This window comes from Apostichopus japonicus, chromosome 17 (genome assembly GCF_037975245.1).
Source record: "Apostichopus japonicus isolate 1M-3 chromosome 17, ASM3797524v1, whole genome shotgun sequence".
Lineage (NCBI taxonomy): Eukaryota > Metazoa > Echinodermata > Holothuroidea > Aspidochirotida > Stichopodidae > Apostichopus > Apostichopus japonicus.
This window is the reverse complement of record NC_092577.1, coordinates 24,163,868-24,186,193: the sequence shown is the minus strand read 5'-3', so window position 1 is coordinate 24,186,193 and position 22,326 is coordinate 24,163,868. Positions and strand designations below refer to the sequence as shown.

Here is a 22,326-nt window from a genome sequence, read left to right as displayed (position 1 = left end):
TGAGATAGAGCGTACCCAAGCAAGTGTCACAGATGCACACACAGACACACACAGACACACACACGCCAACCTGACTGCATAGGTTCCTTTTGCTAAAGCAAGAAACCAAGAAGGAAATATTTAGATCCATCCCAAGACACAACATGTTTATCTGGCATAGGGCCTATATTAGAGTCCAGGATAATACTACAGTTAACTTCACCGTGCAAGATGACTGAAAGCCATCCTAAATCACAGGCACTTGTAAATTGGTATGTTGTTGATGACATAAAAGAACAGTAATAACAGAAAAGGTCAGGAAATATTTCAATCTATCCTAAAAAACAGGACAAAGTTACATGCATAAATTCTCTATGTATGGGAGTCAATGACTATAGAATAGGAGAATATTTAAAAAAGTCAGGAAATATTTGTATCCAATCTCAAGCACAGGACAATTTTATTTGGCATAGGGCCTATATTAGAGTCCAGGATAATACTACAGTAAACTTGACCATGCAAAATAATTGAAAGCCATCCTAAATCACAGTTCAATGTTAAAAGGTATATTCTTCATGAAAATGAAGAACATTAATAACAAAAAAGTATCAGGATGATTGAAAACCATCTTCAATGATCAAAATTAAAGGGAACTGCTGGAATAAATAAGGAAAACCCATCCTCAACACACAAAGGTACGTACTTGAGCAAATGGGAGGCAATAACTCATACTATGTACCAGGGGAGAAGGTATATACTATAATATCGAGGTCAAGCCTTATATTAAAGGTTTCATCGTAAAAATGGAATCGTCCCTCAAAACATAGGCTCATGTAGAAATATAAACTGATGAAGTCCATTGCTATAATAACAAAAACTCAAAGATAGACCCTCTTTGAAAGACTTAAACTTAATATCAAACGAAATACAGCCATATATGAAAACTTTAACTCTATGGCTACAACATGTGCTGAGTTTTCAACATTGCTTCTGAAGTTTTAATTTTTCTAATCTGTTGGTATTATGGACTTTGTTCTTCAAGTCCAGCCAAGTCTTCCCATCTAGGAGGCCTTTACTTCGTTGCTTTATTAGCAAGCAAATCGATTTTCCAGGAGCTCTTCTTGTAGCCATGAGGGTCTTGATTTCCTTCTGCCTAAAGAGGAATTTCTCTTCCACACCACTCCACCGTGTGTATTTTGGACGACATGTGGCCTTAGAATTTCTGGCTTTCTTGTCATCAGCTTCAACATCATCATCATCAGCACCATCATCATCATCCTCATCAGCACCATCATCATCATCATCCTCATCATCATGTTTACCATCATCATCATTATCATCATCTTTGGTGTCCTCTTCATCACCATCATTATCGTCATCATCATCATCACTCTGAGAGGCTGTTACCAATTGCTCATCTGGATGCACAGTGATTTCATCAAGCGACTTCCCTTGATATTGATGTATTTTTCCTTCTTGTGACGACAATGTGAGCATCTTGCTTACTTTTGCAAGGATGAGTGCCTCCATTGGCAGGCGGTAATAATCACGATGGACGTTAATATCGTGCCCCATGTGGTTAGCAAGTTGTTCTAGCTCGCTATCATTCAAATTGAGAAGTTGGGACATTGTCGCTAGGTGTTTTCTCAATTTAGTGCACCTGATATTATTAGGCTGCTTCAACTTTGGTTTGGCAGCACTGGCTAATTCAGCCATTGCCACATAGCCACGGAGAGGTGTTAATGACTTGTCAGTCACACGGGAAAACAAGAACTCCCTGTCCTTGTTATGTTCTGCTAGCATATCAAGGCTCTGCTTTAGGGATGAACTCAGTAGGATAGGAACTCCTCGTCCACGCTTTCCCCTCACCATCAGCATTGTGAGTCTTTTCAGGCTTATCTTCTCTGAGAATGTCAAGGATTGCTGAATTTCATCATGAATGGGCATAGTACTGGAGATTTGATTGGTGTAGTCCTTAACAGTGAGCTGTTCCACTTCCCGGGGACGTCGGCGATTGAAGAAGATGACCTGCGCCAAACAGAGGCAAACTGTTTGTATGCTTCAGGAGATGTAAATCCCTTTGAAGAGGCCTTCTTCAGCTCTGCCTCCTCACTCTGTAGGAATGTGTTGAAAGCAACACAGTCTTCTGTCAATGGCAGCAATTTTGGGGCTTTCCATTTGTTTTCCTGACTTCGCCTGTGTGCTGAAGCCGTTACTCGCACTCTCCACTCTGTTGCCCTCAAGTAGATAAAGTCATCAACTGCAGTAATACTTTCTCTCATCTGCAGCTTGATGTACTCATTTTTTTCACCGAAGCCAAGTCTGTCATGGCATGGCCTACTCTTAAAACAGTTGAGTAACTTGTGTGGAGTTGCTTCGGTTCGTCATATCCGGACAGCTTTTTCGCGGACTTCACGACCACATCAAACTTAAATGGATGGACAAGGTCTCTTGCTGTCTGAATTGTTCTGTCCAGTTCACGGGCATGTTTAACAACTTTGGCAATACTCCGCATTTTTTCTCTTGCCTTATCTTTCTTTCTTGAGGAGTTACTCGCATCAAGAATATTCTGCCCAACTTGCAATATATCTCTGTCATTCCTGACGATCGGTGAGAGGTGGTCCATTGCCATGCTATGCAAGCACTCAGACAGATCTCCTGAAATGTTGTCCTTGAATGCAATCATCTTTCTGCCTTATTTTACATGATTGCTATGAGCAGAACTACAACTGGGTTCTCTTACTTTGCACTTTTCTTATGTATCCACAGAGAATCCTTGTGGTAGTAGCCTAGGCAATCGCCACATGGAACGTAAGAAAAAATTTTGTGGCGCTTATCTTGGTTATCTGTGGGTCTCTTTTGGACAACTAGGTCACTGGCTTCTCCTTGGAAAACAAGAGTGTTATGTTTATGGTTCCCCATGTTACGGATTTTCCGCCATTCCTCTCTTATGTCCTGCACATGATCTTTGGAAATGCTGCTGGCTTTGGCCACAAGTACCTCCTCAGCATGTAGCATTTTACAGTGCCTTGGCAGCTTTTCTTGGGATTTGTCACAGAACGGACAGTAGCAGTATTTGCTATCAGTTTCAGTAGTGACTACAAAAGGTGCATGGTTAGTACCCTCTCTGTCAGGATTGTCCCTCAATGCAGCCTGAGCAGTTAAATGTTCTTCTTTTCCTGAAATATGAAAAAAATAATACAATGCACTGAATGTTGACTTAAGGCTAAAAATATTGATACACTTTGCAGATCATTACATGAAGTTTTCCCAAAGAAGTTTTTTTCTCTGCTGGTATGATTTTGTATCGATAAAGTTTTAAACATTAACAGTCACCAATGTAATTGAGAAATGGAACAAATTACTAGTAAACAGCACTGTCATGGTCTTAAAAAACATTACAATAACATTCCATGACAAACATTATCAGAGCTTGCACCTTTAAAATAAGGTGCAATACTTTGATACACAAATACCAACAATGCATTCACTGGAGTTACAATGGCTTTATACAATAACAATTGCTTGATCTGGTGGTCGAGCTGGTGTAATAATTGATTTGTTTCAAGGAAGCAGTAAACTGGGGATAAATGTCAAATTGGACATGGAAATAACACCTTCCTCCATACTGCTGCAACATTTTTGAGTAATTAGCACACTTATTCAATATACAACTTCACAGCATTTTTATGTAACACTAAATACAGTTTGTGATGCAATCATGAGTGTGTTTTTATGAATCTTTAATGCTTTAAACAATCTTAACAGTTCCTCAGCACCAACATCACATAGTTCAGCGAGTTCATTCTGATCTACTTCAGCTTCCTCATTACTGCTAGAATCTTCACAATGTTCTGGGATGTACTCATCTGAAGATTCATCTGAGAGTTCTTGGTCGTTTTCTAGGAATCAGAAATAATAAATTGATTCATCTCTTAATGCTTAACTGATAATTATTGCTATATTTCATCCAAAAAGTTTGTTGTTTGAGACAAATTATCATGACATGGATGACACTTTAATATGAGCTTTGGAAATACTGTTCAATATGTTCTCTGGTAAAACTGCTTAGTTATTGGTATGAAAAAGTTCATATGCTACAGGTGTACAGATTAACCAATGTATATGCAGGCTTTTCTGTTCAGAGATCATCCTGTAACATGGTCATTGCAGGAAGGAAAGGCAATTTGACATCAGTTATTCCTAGGCTGTACAAAACTGTTCATTTTCAAAATGCTCAATGACTGAGCATGAGTGCATACATGCAAACACATAGGGAAAAGATCTTGAACCCTAACTTGGGGTGAATGTAGGATTTTAGGTGCCTTCTAGTGCCATGAGTTGTTTTGAGGACAACCTGGGGGAAATTTTAGAATTACTTGGTGGATATTGGTATGTTTTCACTTATTCAGATTGTATTTAGATTATTCAGATAGATTTAGATCTAATAAAAGCCTATCCTTCCATTTTCTACCTATGAACATTAATGCATGAAATTAGCAACCCATTGCATCAAACAGTATACTTTAACAATTTCAGTTATTACTAACTTTAATGAATGGATTAAACAATTGAGACAATTGGTTAAGGTAATGTACTTTTCCTTAGGCCAACAAGAGCTGTTTTTTTTATTTCATACACACAAAGCGGAAATGAATTAATTAACACAAAGGTTGCAAAGCACTTGATCAGTTTGAAAACTGTATATTTAGTATATTTAGTAATCAAAACTGGGTTTGAGTACAGTTTTATATTGAAATGATGGTGCATAAAGAGATGGCACACAAAAGTCTGCAGAATCACAGATTTAGTGATCTTGCAAATTGATGAAGAAAAAAAGATGATGTACTTACTGTTGATTAGGTGTTCATAATTCCCCAGTGGCTGTATTTCATGTTTGCAGATGGTGTCCAAAAGCCATTCAACTGCAACAACTGGCCTGCCATCATACTCTTGCGACATTGTCCTTCTCCATAATTCTGTCAAAGCACCTTTCACCATATAAGGATGCGAAGTTTCACCATGCAGTGACCAATTATTTGAAACAATAGTCATACATATTACTTGCCAATACAGAATGAGAATAAACAAAAATCATAAATTATGTTTTAGTGAGGTTGTCATTAAAACTTTAAAGAAGGAACACAACAATGATCGATTGACGCATGTACTTTATTTTATGTTTGTTATTCTCTGTTAATGTTACACCCAATTTTGCACTAGCAACTTGCACCATTGGCAATGTGTATCAACACCCTTGCACATTCCTTTGTAGAAATTCAGCATGAATGTGAATGACTATAATTGAAGGAGAGATAAAACCTGTAACAGTATGACCATCAAATTTATCATACACTTTAGTGTTACATAACCACAAAAAAGACATGTGCCAAGTAAGCTAGGCCACATGAGTTAGTATTTACACTGCTATAAGTAGAATACAGTTTCTACATTTGCAAAAATCATTTTGTGGTACTATTGTTAAATACTTCTTATTACATACCATCTAACATCTTGCCGCCTTCTTCATTAAATACTGCTATTGATATGCATGCATCTGGACCATTTGCTCCAGACAGCTTCAAAAGGTTTTCAAACTCATCTGAAAAGAAAAATGTTGGGAATTAAAAGTTTGTTGAGTACAATTGTACAATAGTAACATACATTAAACAAACATCATAACTCAAGAAATTGCAAATAAAATGAAGGCTACAATTAATAACATGCAGTGCAAGGAAAGGCACTAAAAACCATATGTAACCTACAGGTGTGGAATACCGATGTTGTCACAGTGAATTAAAACATTTTCTCAAATACATGATAGTGGCTAGACAGAGATTAACATCCGTAATTTTAGCAGATTGGACTACTTGAACAAACTGGAGGGTTCAGGAGCAGGTTTTTTTTTTAATCTACTGGTAATGAAAAGTCCTTTGCCATTTGTTATGTTGCATGTGAAACATATATTTGTGTTTCTGTCAATCTCAAGTTGAAACCAATGAACACCCCATGCATAAACTTTATGCTGCATGTCAACTGGATTGCGGCTTTGAAAATTAATACAAACTTGTAGAACATGTGAAAAGTATTTCAACTCTTGCAGGAACCTCTTTGAATAACAAATTAGTTTTCTGTTAACCATGGTTGCTGCCATAGATCACTGTCAGTGAAAAATAAATTTGTGTCATCTTCAACATAACCAATGAGAAATTTTCAGAAATAAGTATATCGTTAACATAACTTTTGAAAAGCAGAGACCCAAAGATAGACCAGGGGGACACCACAAATGAGGTCTAATGGATCAGAACTGGCTATTTAAAACATGTGAATTTTCTTTTTGTAATTGTCTTAAGAGTTTCTGATCCACTGAAACCAATTTGCCACGGAAACCATATGCATATTTTTGTAAGAAATATATTATGGTCATTTGCATCAGACGCCTTTGTAGTGGTCTAAAGGCATGTGATAGAAATATAAATGTTACTAGTATCATCACCACATGATTTCACATGCTTAGACATTTTAAACTTCACAATTGGCCCTCTTTCCCTACAATGTACTAACAAAATGATTTTTCCCAATGATGCAAAAAGTAAAAGTAAATTGGTTTCCCCCAAAACAGAATTTGTAATGAGAAATGAACAACTCTCATGTAAATCACCTTCAGGACCGCTACTTGATTCCCCAAGCAGGGAGATGGAGTATTTCGATAAGAGAGGCTTTCCTTCTCTTCTGGTCCTTGCCCTCATAGGGCCATAATGGACACCCAAAGAGTCACCTATGATTTCGAAGTCTGCTTCTGCAAGAAGCCTGCCAGCTTTGAGGGAAGATTGTACCCCTATATTACAAAGGGATGAGGATAGACAAAACATGAAGTACCATTATCTACAGTACATTACATTTCTAATGGCTGATTTTCAGAACTTCTTAAAATCTCAAGTGCTGTACCTCTTAATTATTATAGAAATTACCAAAACTACCGTCGGCAAAGAAATAAAATTGGAAGCTTAATATCTACCATTAAGAACTGCTTTCAACATATATTCAATGAAGTAATAGCAAGAGATCATTCTCAATATATGCACATTTGCTGAGCTGAAAGACATTTGTCTATTTATGATCATTATCACAAGTTCAGGAACCAAAATGGCTCAGCCAAATTTCAAAAACTCATTCAAATGAGTGGCATGCAAAGAAGCACCCCTAATGCAAACAGGTGGACAGAACAAAATTGTTTCTTAATTTGCACGCATTAACATATCATCATTACCTTCTGCCATACCACACATGCTCCAAGCATAAAGGAGTGAAACCTACACATGTAGTCAGTATATTTCAAATTCCAATAACACACAAATGTTTTGAAACTGTATGCCCAATGCAACTTCCATTTAACTGTCTAATCACTCGCAATATGTCAAGTGACTGTGTTGTACCATATATAACTTCCATTTACAAAATGACCTGTTTCAAACAAGGATGATTATAAGTGCTTAGCAGAGAGACACATAATTGGAAGCAATTCCATATTTAAAAGTTGTAACTGAAAAAGTTTTTTAAAGATAGTTCTATATGAGTTCTGCTATCGCTAAAGCAACTGATGGGTGTTGCTTATTTTGGTTAACATTTTGTCCAAAGCCCAAAGCCACTCTTGAACTTAAATCTGTCGTCACCCTTTGATGTTCTATAGTTTTGACTTTTTTATCCTTTTCTGCCCTGACAATGCCTTACTGAGTGACCAACATCTACATACTGAATGACTTTTGTCCTACTGTATAGGGCATAGTCCTAAATCAGAAACAGAATCTTTGTACAACACTGCAGGTAAGGACTGATCAAGCATATGTGCAGGTGATAAGAACATATTATAAACATATATAGTCACATGGACAGACAAATTCATTTAAACTTACATGAGTAGCTCACTATCCACAATCCAGCAGCAATGCCTGTAATATACTTCATAGTTCTGGGACATTTCCCCTTTTCTGCAAAAAAGATTTAAAACACAAAGTGATTTTGCTTCCTTTATTGTTTGTGAAATTACCTAATCAGTCCTTGATAAAATGTATGTACACAACCTGCAATAGTTAATAAAGTTTATGAATGACATTCAAGAAGGTCAGCCTAAGGTCAGAATTTTGACAATGTCAACAAGTGCACACTTCTCAGGGTATTAAAGAACTCCTTATCACACCCAGCAATTAAACTGAAACATGAAGATATATGAAAGAATACTGAAATCCATGAGTTCAGATATTTTATTCACATGTGCTGTTGGTTAATGATTACTTAAAAGATTTTGAAGTTACCAATAACATGAAGCGAGGTAACTAACTGATAAAAGAATGAGAAGACATTAAAATAGAGTTACAACAATACTCAGCAGCAATGAGAATAACATGGGTTGTGGTACTCTCTATCATTGCAGTATATCTACTGTACAACCATGGAGGTCTGCCAGCTTCTGTATATGATTCTGTATAGCAAAATCAGATAGGTTAAGAAAAATTGAAGTGAGTATAATATGTCACTTATAAATGTGAATATAAACCACATTTATGCTCTTAATTGAAGAGTAGATTTAGGATCTTACTTTTGATCGAGTTTCAAAGTCTGAAGCACAATCATGTAAATTCTAACACTAGAAATAACAGATAGTGAACAACTTTCTTTACAAGTCAGTAATATTCATATCCATGCATGCACAAAAGAGAATGTTCACATAAATGTCAAATAACCTCTTAAAGGAGTTTACAAGAGCACCAATGGTACAGTAACTCATACCATAATGACAAGTATGAATTAGAGCAGCTAATAAGAGTCCAATTAAAAACCCTTTGTCACAGCGTGAGCTGAATTTCAACCAAAGCTATTAGTATTCTGGATAATCACAAGTCTTTGACCAAAAAGTCCTTAAGATTAAAGATAAGGGCACAATAATGGACAGCCTACACCGAATAATACAACTCACCCTGCAATGAATGAATAGGCCTAACCTATATGCATATTGCATTAGCAAAGTTAAGTTTGGTATGGAGAGCAAAAATGTTTACAGTATGTTGTTTTCACTTGCCTTCAAGTTTTGAAAAGATCCCTAAATCTGCCTGTTGTTGTCAAAAATGGCTGTTGATAACCCAAACTCTGACAAAATATTCCCCAACACACGCATAAACCAAAAAATGTATGCAATAAGGAAGGATGTATTTATCTCCCTTTTCATACACATAGCTATCAGCTGTGTGAGTGTGTCCTGATATATGCTCTTGATAACAGAAAGTTTCTTAAGTTAACACACATGTCAATGGACAGAATACCACTCACCTGCTGGGACCAATGCTTTAAGCCACTTGACACAAATGAGAATGCACTTAGGACAGTCTCTGCATTCATCTGGTCTGGCAAAGGATCACTTTGATTTTTTGTGTCTGCAGATCCACTAAAGACAGTCTCTGCATCCATCTGGTCTGGCAAAGGATCACTTTGATTTTTGGTGTCTGCAGATCCACTAAAGACAGTCTCTGCATCCATCTGGTCTGGCAAAGGATCACTTTGATTTTTTGTGTCTGCAGATCCACTTAAGACAGTCTCTGCATCCATCTGGTCTGGCAAAGGATGACTTTGATTTTGGTGTCTGCAGATCCACTAAAGACAGTCTCTGCATCCATCTGGTCTGGCAAAGGATCACTTTGATTTTTGGTGTCTGCAGATCCACTTAAGACAGTCTCTGCATCCATCTGGTCTGGCAAAGGATCACTTTGATTTTTGGTGTCTGCACAATATTGTATGGTGCAACTATCAGGATTGAGATGATTTTCTAAAAAAGAAAAAATAATTGAATATGATAACAACAAAAAGATCAGAGTGATTTTCGACATAGCTGAAGTGGCCAATGGTTCATATAAACAGGTGATATTTTGGCACACTTGATGCCCCAAAACAGTGAACAATTAAACAGATATATGCCTGCTTATATGCAAACATTTTGTAAAATCAACTTTTAGTCAAACTCGTCCTTGAATTGCAATCTTGCCTCTTGCCTCTTGATCATTCAACTCAATTAGTAGACAGTAGAATCCTACAATCCAGCTGCATAGTCACTTGCAAAATTAATAAAGACTTTGAAATTAATTGAAGCCCCGCCATTGCATTGATATATAAATGTAATAACAAGCATTTACAAATATCCCAAGCTGAGAACAATTGGGAATTGTGCAGTTTTAATTGTAAGGCACTGCTCCAGCATTACTGCACTGTTACTTGTCTTTGACTGTGTTTTTGGTACATATTTGTAAGTATATATGCTATATTTGTGGGTTGGTTATCCAACAATCTATTTAATGACAACTTTTGTGGCCTTACTATATGCTCTGTAAGAACTAAAAGCTTGTGAAACAAGAAATGTAGGTGAGCTCCAAAACAATATTTACATTCAAAACAAACAATACATGAAAACTCTGAATAGCACTTTCTGAGAGGTATACGTACCTTTGAAAGTTTTTAATTCATATTTATACCGTACTTTCATACTTTAAACATACCAGTTTTCAAGAATTGCTTCTTAATCTGCTTTACAACTAACCAACCCTAAATCAAGCAGTGTTGAAGGTTTTACTCAGTCCATGCTGAGGCATAGAAGTTTTAGCCTAATAACTTACCCTCATAAAATGCTATGCAATCCTCAATAGTGGGCCTCAGTTTTTAATCCCTGTTAAGCATGTTTTCCAATAGTGGCTGAAAAGTGTCATGTGTTCCAAGATGTTTAAGGCTATATTGACCCTTTTTCATGTTTGTCACCACACCTTCTGGCTGATCAGTGTAAGGCACTGTGGTTTCGAATGGGACATGTCCATCTCAAAATGTAATACATGAGGCATGCCAACATCTGAAAGAAGGAAAAATACTTACAAAATAATGAAAATTGATCATAACTTTCAAATGTATTGTTTAAATTGTGTGTTAATGAATTTGAAAAAGTGAGATTGAAGATTTTCTTTTTTTTTCAAGACCGTCTCCTTAGTAGTGGATCCATAACTAACGTAGCGCTGAAAATCATTTTGAAAATTGACTGTTTAATGATTTATGGCATAAAAAAAGTAAAAATATTGTATAATAATGTTGTCAGATTGCTGCCAGTTTCCTGTACAGTAGAGATGCTTGTGGCATTTGTCTTCACAGTAATAACTAAATAGGTAGTGGTGCAGTAGCTGTGTGGAGACAGGTTAGTGAGAAGTGAAGTCAATTTTAAGACTTCCACCATCCAGTGAATAACAAATTTTGCATTGCTTATGGGGAAAAATCACTGCAAACCAGTTGTTTAGGTATCATGCACTCAACTTTTACAAAATGTTATGGTTATGATCGCATGGATAGTTACACAATTGGTTTTGAAGGACAGAAACCTGTTAAGTGTACATTATACAGTCTGTGCAATCATAATATTTTGGGATGTTGGGCCAAATTCTCTGTGTATCAGATAATAATTAGAATGCAAGGCAAGCACATGTGGAGGTAATACAATGCAACACAATTACATTTTCAATTGAAAATTTGTTTGGGAAGGGTTTTATTATACAAATAATTTATTTTAGCATAAAAGAGTCATTTGATAACATGGTGTTTATAATCTAAGAAGAAAAGAGAGGTTGTTGCATGGATGACTAGTTAGATCTATGTAGATTGGACAAGGTGTTTTCATAACAGTTATTAAGATTGATTATTTGTAATCTATGTGACACTAAGTAGGAGTAAAGTGGAGAAGCGTTATACTCCTTACCCAATTCCATGCTTTATCACTGATCAGAAGTAGTCTTGAAAATAACATGGGGTTAACAATATTCAAGAATGAGGCATATGAATAATAGATTCCACAATCACATTACCAGAGGTGACCGTCCACCGAACAGTGACCCTTCTTAATTTGCAAGTAAGCTTACAGGGCTAAATAAACCTTCCATGGCAAAAAATATTACTGTCATGGCAAATGAAGTTATCCCATGGCTTATGGAGTGCATGGCAAAACAATGTGAAATCACCCACAGTTGTCTCATTTCCAATTTTCAATTGTGGCTTATAATAATTGAACAAATGTACTGTAAGTCCTTTAGTGTAAAACAAGAACTTGTATTGTTTTCTCTCGTCATCTTTCTTTACCAGGAAAACTTTCTGTCTGTACGGAAAATCCTACTGTCCCAAAATCAAGAGCTTGTCCTTTCTATTGATTTTTTTGTGACAAAATATATAATAGTCAACTCTTCAAACAGGGCTTCACTGTTCATATATTATTGACCTAACAGTAATTGTATGAAAGCAATAGCAGGATCATTGCAAAAGCTATCACATTTTATTTTGATATCTTGAAAATGAAATATATATACTTATAATGTAATTAACATGTCTAATCTCAAGGAAGTGGTATGTAAGTGCAACCAACATAATGACATTTATGACTGGATAAAGTGGTATATACTTCACTATTCCCTCGTTAAACAAACCCTTGCTGAAACAGACAATCAATTTGTGAGGCTGCCAAGATATATTTAAGTAGGGTTTGTGGAGAAATTAATGTATTGTATTTGAAGGAGTCCTCGATCTATGGCTCGCAATTCAGTCAGTTTGTTAAAATGTTTATCCATGCTTAGGCATACGAATTTGTAATTGTTTGGGGTCAAATGCGTTTAAAGCATTTAAGGTATTTTTAGGTCGTATAAGTGTGTGCGAATTATAAGTTCGCCTTAGTGCCTTTGGTTGGGTTGATTGATTGTGGAAATTATCATATGTAGTGGAACGGGTAGTTATCGCCAATTTGAGGGCGTTCTAACCATGCTCTGTTTCCAAACATCGGGCTGCCGCCATTTTGTTATTGTGATATGTAGTATCGAGTAGCTATTATGTGTTTCATGGTAAGGGTTGACCTGGAGGTTCTTGGTATTATTTGGTAATTAGTGACACCATATTGGTTGTGTGTTGCTTGCTGACTTTACGTCAGATAGGGGCTTTTGACGTCATAGTTTGACAATATTCGTTGGTATAGATATAAGTATAGCCATGTGTTTGCCATTTGGCGCATGCCTGTGAGTAGTTTTGTTGTGTTTTTGTCACATAGGGTTGCAGTGTTGGGGCCCGATGGCTACGCTGGTGTGAGGGGCTCGCCATACCGTCTGGAGCTTCCTGCAGGGTACCAGCCGGAAGAAATCTAAGCGATAGAGAAGAAATCTAAGCGATAGAGAAGAAATCTAAGCGATAGAGAAGAAATCTAAGCGATAGAGAAGAAATCTAAGCGATAGGGCAAATCCTTAGTAGAGCTGTTTGGAAGGGTTGGTCGGGTTAGCGAATGCTAACCGACGTGTGTATTTTTGTGTTGGGTATTTATATGTTTCTTTTGTCGAGACCAAAAAGTCATTGGTCGTGTTGTAAATAAATTATATGTATCATTTCGCAAAATTCTTGGTGGTCTGTCATTTATTTATGTCATTCGTCTCGGGTGTCGAACGCTAAGCAGATTGAGACGTGTCCAGGTGGGGGATTACTCCTTTACTTGTGACACTTTTTGGTGGAAGTGCAGGGCAAAATCAATCTCTAGCTGCTCGACTTTCTGCATCCGATTGCTGTTGACATGTGTAAATGATTTGACTTCTTTGACTGTTTGCAAATGTATTTAATTGCATCATATTTCTCATGAAATGATATGTATTACAGCACATGCTATATTGGTTCTCTTGACGTTAGGTCAAGGGAGTTGGGGGTGCCGAGGTTTATGTGATTTCAGTAGTGAATATTTTTGTAGCTTTTCTGTAGCCATGAGTTTTCAGGAATTCGTAGAATTAGGAAAGACACTGGGCTTCGAAGGAAAAGACCTTAATGGATTTGCTGAAACAAAGTCAAATGGGGCAAGGGAAGAAAGAGTACTTGAGAGAGAGCATGCTAGGGAATTAAAAGAATTAGAGCTGAGAATTGCTGAAGAAAATGCTACACGACATTCTGTCAGTTCAAGTTCTGTTCAAGAATTCTATCGCAAACGACCGGATTTGCCGGCGTTCGATGAAAAGTGTGACGACATAGACTCGTATCTAAAACGATTCGAGAGATTTATGACATCTCTCGAAATTCCTAAAACGCAATGGGCAGTTTTGCTTAGCTCTGTCCTCACAGGGAAAGCGTTGTCAGTATATTCTCGCTTACCAGACGAGCATGTTAAGGATTACGACAGATTAAAGTCATCATTGCTCAGAAAGTATGATTTGAACGGAGAGGGTTTTCGTAGGAAATTCAGGTATTCTAGACCGGAAGGTGGTGAGACCTACCTTCAGTTTGTGGAGAGAATGAAAGGGTTTTTGACTAGGTGGGTGGAGTTAACTAATACCACTAAGTCTTACGAAGGGTTGTGTGGCTTGATGCTAAAGGAACAGCTTTTCAATGGGTTCAATAGAGATCTAGGTGTGTTTGTAAAAGAGAGACAGCCAAAAAGCCTAGAGGACGTAGCAAAATTGGCCGATCAGTACATTGAAGCTCATGGGAAGAATTGGGGTAAAAAGGTTGACAAAAGGCCTGCCGCGGTAAATGCGAAGAGTTCGCAAGCCGAACGAAATGATCAGTCTAAAGATTGGGCTAAGAGTAAAAGGTGTTATACTTGTAATGAATACGGTCACGTGTCCCGCGACTGTAGAGCGCAAAGGAATAATCCGCCAAGGGGTCGTGGTAATTTTGAGAGGGCGGCCGGTTGCGAAAATCCTAATGCGCAGGACAAGAAAAACTCTAAGAAGCGCGATGAAAGCGCGGGCGCATGCCAAGCTCATAGAGGTCATGAACTAATGGGGGCACAAAATTTGCCAGTTATAAGCGCGGTTTGTGTAAATGAAAATATGCCAGTAATGGAGGGGTTATTGGAAGGTCACAGGACGATGGTGCTCAGGGACACCGGCTGTAGCACGGTGGTCGTTAGAAGAAAGTTTGTGGATGAAAGTAAATTTACGGGCGAAAATAGGCGTTGTGTATTGCTCGATGGTACGATTCGCGATGTGCCAGTCGCTAGAGTGTTGTTGGACTCTCCTTTTTATGTTGGGGAGGTGGAGGCTCTTGTCATGAACAGCCCAATTTACGATGTAATCTTAGGTAATATAGAGGGCGTAAGAGGGTCCATTGACCCCAACCCAAAATGGCAGCCTTCTTCGAGGCTACAAGCTGAAGAGTCGCTGTCAGAATCCATTAGTGGTGCAGTTCAAACTAGAGGTCAAAAGGCAAAAGGGGAAAGACCTTTATCGCCACTTAAGACTTCGGGGAAGTTTTTTGAAAATGGTTTGACAAGGGGGGATCTTTCAAAAGAACAACGGGAAGAGGCGGAATTTCTCAAATTTTTCAGTGATGCTAAAGAGGCCAAAGTCAGATTAACAAGAGGTGGTAATGAAACTTCTTTCGAAGTGAAAAATGCTGTCCTGTTTCGTAGATTTACCTCACCACGAGTTGAGAATGGAAAATTGTTCAAACAAATTGTAGTTCCAAAACGGTATCGACAGAATGTACTTAGTATTGCACATGATTCGCCGCTTTCAGGGCACTTGGGTGCAAAGAAAACTCAAGATCGTGTTGCAAGCAATTTTTACTGGCCTGGTATTCAAGGCGACGTCAAACGCTTTTGCGCGTCTTGTGACATTTGTCAGAAAACCGTATCAAAGGGGCGTGTAGGTAAAGCTCCATTAGGGAGAATGCCGTTAATTGACACACCATTTCAACGAGTAGCAATAGATTTAGTGGGGCCAATCGCTCCAATTACCGACAGAGGTAACCGCTATATCCTAACTTTGCTAGATTATGCTACTAGGTTTCCAGAGGCAATAGCCTTATCAGGGATATCTACAGAATGTGTTGCCGAGGCCTTGTTAGAGATATTCTCTAGGGTTGGAATTCCCGCAGAAATACTCACGGATATGGGAACGCAATTCACTAGTGAATTAATGAAAGAGATAAGTCGCCTTCTTCAGATCAAACAGTTAACCACAACACCGTATCACCCCATGTGTAACGGGTTAGTGGAGCGCTTCAGTGGGACTCTGAAAAGAATGTGTGCTGAACGTCCCAAGGATTGGGATCGGTTTTTGCCAGCGTTACTCTTTGCTTACAGGGAGGTCCCACAGGAGTCGCTAGCCTTTTCTCCCTTTGAATTACTCTATGGTAGGACCGTGAGAGGTCCCATGACCATTTTAAGGGAATTGTGGTCGGGCGAGGTGGATGAAGAGGAAGTAAAGACTACTTATCAGTATATCCTAGACCTTAGGGAGAGGTTAGATGAAACGTGGAAATTAGCAAGGGATGAATTAGCAAAATCGTCCGCTAGATACAAGAAGTATTACGACTCGAAAACTAAAGATAGGAGATTTAAGGCTGGGGACAAGGTTTTGATTCTGCTCCCCACGGATTCAAACAAGTTGACCATGCAGTGGCGTGGTCCATACAGTGTATTGGCTAAGATATGCGTGAATGATTATAGAATTGACGTACAGGGTAAGGTCAAGACCTTTCATGCTAATCTTTTGAAAAAGTATGTTTCAAGAGACACAGTAGGTTTGAGTGTCGTAACTGAGGAGGAAAAGGAGTTGCAAATATTAGGAATTGATAATCCTCCGCTCGAGTCGACCGAGGGTTGTATTGATGCAAACATATGTGATCGTTTGGATAAGGGTGAGCAAAAACGGCTCAAAACAGTGTTGTCTAATTTTGAAGATGTACTTATTGGTTTGCCTGGTAGCACTAATCTAATCGAGCATACCATACCAGTCACAACGGATGATCCGATTAGAAGTAAGCCATATCCGTTAGCTCATAGTATGCGTAAAGTTGTAACTGAAGACTATGCTGAAAATGGGTATTGTGGAGCGGTCAAGCTCGCCTTACGCTTCTCCCATAGTTTTGGTTAGAAAGAGGGACGGGACGAACAGGTTTTGTGTAGACTTTCGTAAATTAAATAAAGTCACCATGTATGATCCAGAACCAATTCCCAATCAGGAGGAACTAATGGTCAAAATAAGCAAGGGGAGGTTCTTTTCTAAGCTAGATTTGACAAAGGGATTCTGGCAAATCCCAGTGGCTAAAACCGACAGACCTAAAACGGCGTTTGTTACCCATGACGGCCTCTATCAATTTAAGGTGATGCCATTCGGCATCATCAACGCTTCTGCGGTGTTTACACGCATGATGCGCAGGTTGCTTGAGGGGATACCCAACGTAGTCAATTACATTGACGACGTTCTGATCTATACAGAAAATTGGGGAGATCACCTAAGTGCAGTTGAAGGGGTGCTTGATCGTATCAGACGAGCAGGACTGACGGTGCGTCCCACGAAATGTTTCTTTGGGTATGCTTCGTTGGATTTTTTGGGTCATTTGGTTGGAGAGGGAGTTCTCAAACCCCAACCGGATAAAGTTGAAAAGGTCATGAATACGTCCACCCCGCGAACAAAGAAAGATGTTCGTTCTTTCATGGGACTGGTCGGATATTACCGTCGTTTTATTTCAAATTTTGCTGCCATTTCTGCCCCTCTCACAGATTTAACTAAGGGGTCTAAGTCAAATAAGGTAGAGTGGGGTGAAGCGCAAGAAATCGCCTTCAAAACTTTGAAAAGCAGGTTAGCATCTGCCCCTATTCTCAAGTTACCAGACTTAAGTAAGTGTTTCATTTTGTGCACAGATGCATCAGATATAGGCATAGGTGCTATTTTAATGCAAGAAGAAAGTGGGGAAAGATTTCCTATTTGTTATGCTAGTAGAAAGTTACAGCCAAGGGAAGTAAAGTATTCTACAATTGAAAAAGAGTGTTTGGCTCTTGTGTGGGCCGTGGAAAAGTTTCACGTGTATTTGTATGGGGTAGAGTTTTTGTTGGAAACTGATCACCAGCCTCTTACGTACATGACGTGTACTAAGATTAAGAACAACAGAGTCCTACGATGGGCTTTGTCTTTGCAGCCCTACAGCTTTGTGATCAAGGCTGTCAAAGGCTCGGAAAATCATGGTGCTGATTTTCTAAGTCGGTGCCCAGAATAGTATTCTTAAAAGTTAGTACATGATAGTAAACTATCATGTTTTAGGAGGGGGTGGTGTCACGCCTGCATTGTATTTTAGCATTCCTTGTGGGTGGAAATTTACACAGGGCAGCCTAGGCCTTTGCAAATTGTTCATTTCTTCTTTCAAGTAATGTATGCAAATTCCAGGAGGTGAACTATGGGGAGACGGGTTCTTCTCGGGTAATGTATGTAGATCCGAGCAAGTGCATAATGGGAAACGGGTCCATCGGAATTCGTAGATTGTGCTTTGGCGGGTAAGGGCAGGGGTCAACTTAAGGTCGCTATATAAGGATTGGGGTGTGGTTGGATGAGGCATTCTGTGTGAGTCTCACCACCGTCCGGTCTTCGCCGTCTTATTCCTCGGCTTCTGTGTGTTAGCCGTTATCCAGGCTTCTTTGTATGAGCCTAGGCTTCTTTGTATGAGCCTAAAAACTGGGAACGTTGATATTTTGTGGCGTTGCGTTTTAGCCTAAGCCATATCAGCGTATCCTGAGGATTACTGTGTGTATCCGTTCTTGTCTTATTCGACGAAATCATTTTGGACACATTTCTTTGTATATGTACACCGCAAAGGGCCGTTTTACTGTGTGTTACGTCCCTGGCCGTTTGACCAAGTTAATCCGGGATTTACTAATAGGACGATCCCGTAAGTTGATTTTTTGTCCGTATTACGCATTTAAGTGGTGTCTGTATTGTTGATCGCACAATAGGGTTTGTGAAGAAATTAATGTATTGTATTTGAAGGAGTCCTCGATCTATGGCTCGCAATTCAGTCAGTTTGTTAAAATGTTTATCCATGCTTAGGCATACGAATTTGTAATTGTTTGGGGTCAAATGCGTTTAAAGCATTTAAGGTATTTTTAGGTCGTATAAGTGTGTGCGAATTATAAGTTCGCCTTAGTGCCTTTGGTTGGGTTGATTGATTGTGGAAATTATCATATGTAGTGGAACGGGTAGTTATCGCCAATTTGAGGGCGTTCTAACCATGCTCTGTTTCCAAACATCGGGCTGCCGCCATTTTGTTATTGTGATATGTAGTATCGAGTAGCTATTATGTGTTTCATGGTAAGGGTTGACCTGGAGGTTCTTGGTATTATTTGGTAATTAGTGACACCATATTGGTTGTGTGTTGCTTGCTGACTTTACGTCAGATAGGGGCTTTTGACGTCATAGTTTGACAATATTCGTTGGTATAGATATAAGTATAGCCATGTGTTTGCCATTTGGCGCATGCCTGTGAGTAGTTTTGTTGTGTTTTTGTCACATAGGGTTGCAGTGTTGGGGCCCGATGGCTACGCTGGTGTGAGGGGCTCGCCATACCGTCTGGAGCTTCCTGCAGGGTACCAGCCGGAAGAAATCTAAGCGATAGAGAAGAAATCTAAGCGATAGAGAAGAAATCTAAGCGATAGAGAAGAAATCTAAGCGATAGAGAAGAAATCTAAGCGATAGAGAAGAAATCTAAGCGATAGAGAAGAAATCTAAGCGATAGAGAAGAAATCTAAGCGATAGAGAAGAAATCTAAGCGATAGAGAAGAAATCTAAGCGATAGAGAAGAAATCTAAGCGATAGAGAAGAAATCTAAGCGATAGGGAAAAATTAAGCGATAGGGCAAATCCTTAGTAGAGCTGTTTGGAAGGGTTGGTCGGGTTAGCGAATGCTAACCGACGTGTGTATTTTTGTGTTGGGTATTTATATGTTTCTTTTGTCGAGACCAAAAAGTCATTGGTCGTGTTGTAAATAAATTATATGTATCATTTCGCAAAATTCTTGGTGGTCTGTCATTTATTTATGTCATTCGTCTCGGGTGTCGAACGCTAAGCAGATTGAGACGTGTCCAGGTGGGGGATTACTCCTTTACTTGTGACACTTGACAGTGGCTCAAATACAGCAGCAATCCTGTTAATCAAAGCAAATAGTTGTTATGTCTCACCTGGATATCAGATGACTTCTTGTATCGGCAACGATTGTTGCTGGTGTTTTCAGGACTTGTCCAGCAGAGAGTTCCCATTGCTTTTGTAAGAAGGGTAGTGCCATGGGTAATTTGTCTAGAAATACCAAAATCTCCCAGAAGTATCTTTTCATTGTGATCTATGAACAAACAAAAGCAATTAACGTGCAATTAGTATAGGCAATAAATCCATAAAAGACAATTTGATTTCTGCACAGAAAGGTGACTATTGTTACTTTTACATTACTAATAAAATCAAATTATACCTTTATATGTGATTTTCTGTTTTAATTGAAGCTGTAAAGCTATTAAATTAAGTTTCTTCTTCATGATTTTAAAACCACTACAATGTTTGTGGCTTTAACTTGGTAAAATGATATAGTAAAATGGACATTTACAAATTTAATGCTACCTCATTTGCTCGGTGGTACTTTTTCTCATTGAGACTTTAAATAATATATATTGCTTATTTCGGCGAATAAGAAAGAACCACTGGGAGGTATTCCTTTATATAATTCCCATTATGCATTTGATGTAAACAAACTGAATGAATATGAATTGCCTATTTCTTTGCCTGTGTGGATCCTGTAATCACACCTTTATCTTTATCTCTGTTTACAAGCAAGCAGATTGTTTTGATATTCAATTTACTAGTTGGCTGTTGGGCAGCCCTGAATGACACTCACATAGCAAATTGTAATGTAAACAAAAGTTATCATTGTTAATGTTGAAATGAAAATTTCAAATTTTCTCGCACTATGTGTATTAAGCAACAATTTCAGTGGAATGAAAAACATCATTCAAAAGATTTGACTGTAAAATATAAATCAATACTGAGAGTGATAACTTGAAGGCAAACTGGGAGTAACAGTTTTAGCATGCTTAAAATTCAGGGCAATTCTCATTGACCTGTGACCAAAATTACAATCATGCATGGCTGTTCTGCTGTTGGTTTTTGTAATGCTGTGCAAAAGTTGTGTTGAATTTGATGATACAAACAACTTAATGACCAGCACCATGGAATGAAAATCTCTAATACTCAATACAACATTCTGAAATGACTCTCAAACAAGCACTGTGACTGTTAACCTAAGACACATTACTTGGTTTCAAGTCCCGGTGGAGAATGTTCAGTTGATGCAATTCTGCAATGCCGAGCATAAGTTGATAAGTTAGAGATGCTCTTTTGTTTGCTGTGAGCTGAGGTCTTAATGGGTTCCCCTTATTGTCAATTATTTCCTTTAAGTTATATTCACAGAGGGGTGAAGCTAATAGAGAAAGTCATCATCTTCTTCCGAAAGTGTGTTTCTTAGCAAATGCTTTGATCCTTGTATGCCCTCATTAAGCACTTTATTCACATTTTGTTCCATAGACATTTTGTTCCATAGAGTGGGTGCCCTGGTTCAGTCTTTTGATTGCTACAGGCCATTGCTCATCTACCAGTCCAATGAAAATTTGTGCGCCATTGCTACCATCAGCAATTTTGTACTGCCTGCTGAAAGAAAGTCGCCCAATTGACTTGACACAAACTCCAGAGTCTTTGTTTAGGAGCTGCTCTAACTGATGAGCCCATCGCTGTTGGTTCTAATAAAGAACAAATATCAATTGCATTAAATCAATTTCTAACAAAACACTGACTTGAGAGAAAGAACATCCAACAGTTATTTTAACAGAACTTCTTCCAAGAGACCTGTATATATGCTAATTAGGTAAACACTTTACACTCAGGTGGCCATGATTTTAAAACGTAACTGTAACAGACAGGTTAGAATCCACCCTTAAACACAGGACCATGGTAAGGGTCAGGCTTGGGGTAATCGTAATCAGTAATCGTAATCGATTACAATCGATTACATTTTTTGAAGTAATCGTAATCGATTACTTTTGTGAAAATAACAAAGTAATCGTAATCTCAATCGATTACAAGGGCAAAGTAATCGTAATCGTATTACATTTATGATTACAGAGAAATTTGAATGAGAAGGGCAAAATTAGTACAAATGATTAAAACTAATTCTTACTATTGGCTTTTAGTGTGACCAAAGAAGTGTTCCTGCTTCTAGAATTTGGTGGATCAGAATTTGCTTTACCAGAGTTGAGCACTTTTTGATGTAAATAATTTACTTTTACTTTGGCCTTCCATGTCCCATGTACTGTGGAATGCCCCATTTCAAAGCTGTTTAGTTTTATTTTGGGTTATAATGTAAAAGAGTTTTTAGTTTTGCTGCTATGCAGAAATTATTAGTTTACAAAATATAGTGTTGCATGAAAATCTTCATTTGTTTTACTTTAGTATATGTCTGTTTACTCTTTGTCTGTTTAAATTGTATTCTTTACTGGACTTAT

General features: G+C 38.2%; 2 protein-coding genes and 1 long non-coding RNA gene across 3 annotated transcripts; all 3 read right to left on the bottom strand.

The window, feature by feature from the left end:
- Positions 1-481: 481 nt before the first annotated feature.
- On the bottom strand, positions 482-2,011 carry LOC139954667 (uncharacterized). Its single transcript, XM_071954577.1, has one exon. The coding sequence runs from the start codon at positions 1,924-1,926 to the stop codon at positions 958-960; it is 969 nt and encodes a 322-aa protein (XP_071810678.1). The 5' UTR covers positions 1,927-2,011; the 3' UTR covers positions 482-957.
- A 707-nt stretch (positions 2,012-2,718) lies between these two features.
- Positions 2,719-9,458, bottom strand: LOC139954738 (uncharacterized). The gene is made up of 6 exons (XM_071954655.1): positions 7,893-9,458; positions 6,641-6,817; positions 5,483-5,581; positions 4,833-4,958; positions 3,759-3,881; positions 2,719-3,158 (listed from the first exon to the last, which is right to left on the bottom strand). Exons 1-6 carry the CDS (start codon positions 7,942-7,944, stop codon positions 2,719-2,721), a joined length of 1,017 nt encoding a protein of 338 aa, XP_071810756.1. The 5' UTR covers positions 7,945-9,458.
- Positions 9,459-9,676: 218 nt separating this feature from the next.
- LOC139984975 (uncharacterized) lies at positions 9,677-20,120 on the bottom strand. Its single transcript, XR_011799248.1, has 3 exons — positions 19,963-20,120; positions 10,638-10,864; positions 9,677-9,796 (listed from the first exon to the last, which is right to left on the bottom strand). It is a non-coding gene; the product is annotated as an uncharacterized lncRNA (long non-coding RNA).
- Between the last annotated feature and the right edge of the window lie 2,206 nt (positions 20,121-22,326).

Excerpts from the sequence above, each read along its gene's own strand:
- LOC139954667 (XM_071954577.1), bottom strand. The coding sequence starts at position 1,926 with ATGCCCATTCATGATGAAATTCAGCAATCCTTGACATTCTCAGAGAAG.
- LOC139954738 (XM_071954655.1), bottom strand. The coding sequence starts at position 7,944 with ATGAAGTATATTACAGGCATTGCTGCTGGATTGTGGATAGTGAGCTAC. Across the intron at positions 4,959-5,482 it reads AGGCGGCAAGATGTTAGATG|AATTATGGAGAAGGACAATG; the intron begins GTATGTAATAAG and ends GTGCTTTGACAG. Across the intron at positions 3,159-3,758 it reads CGCTGAACTATGTGATGTTG|GAAAAGAAGAACATTTAACT; the intron begins GTGCTGAGGAAC and ends TTCATATTTCAG.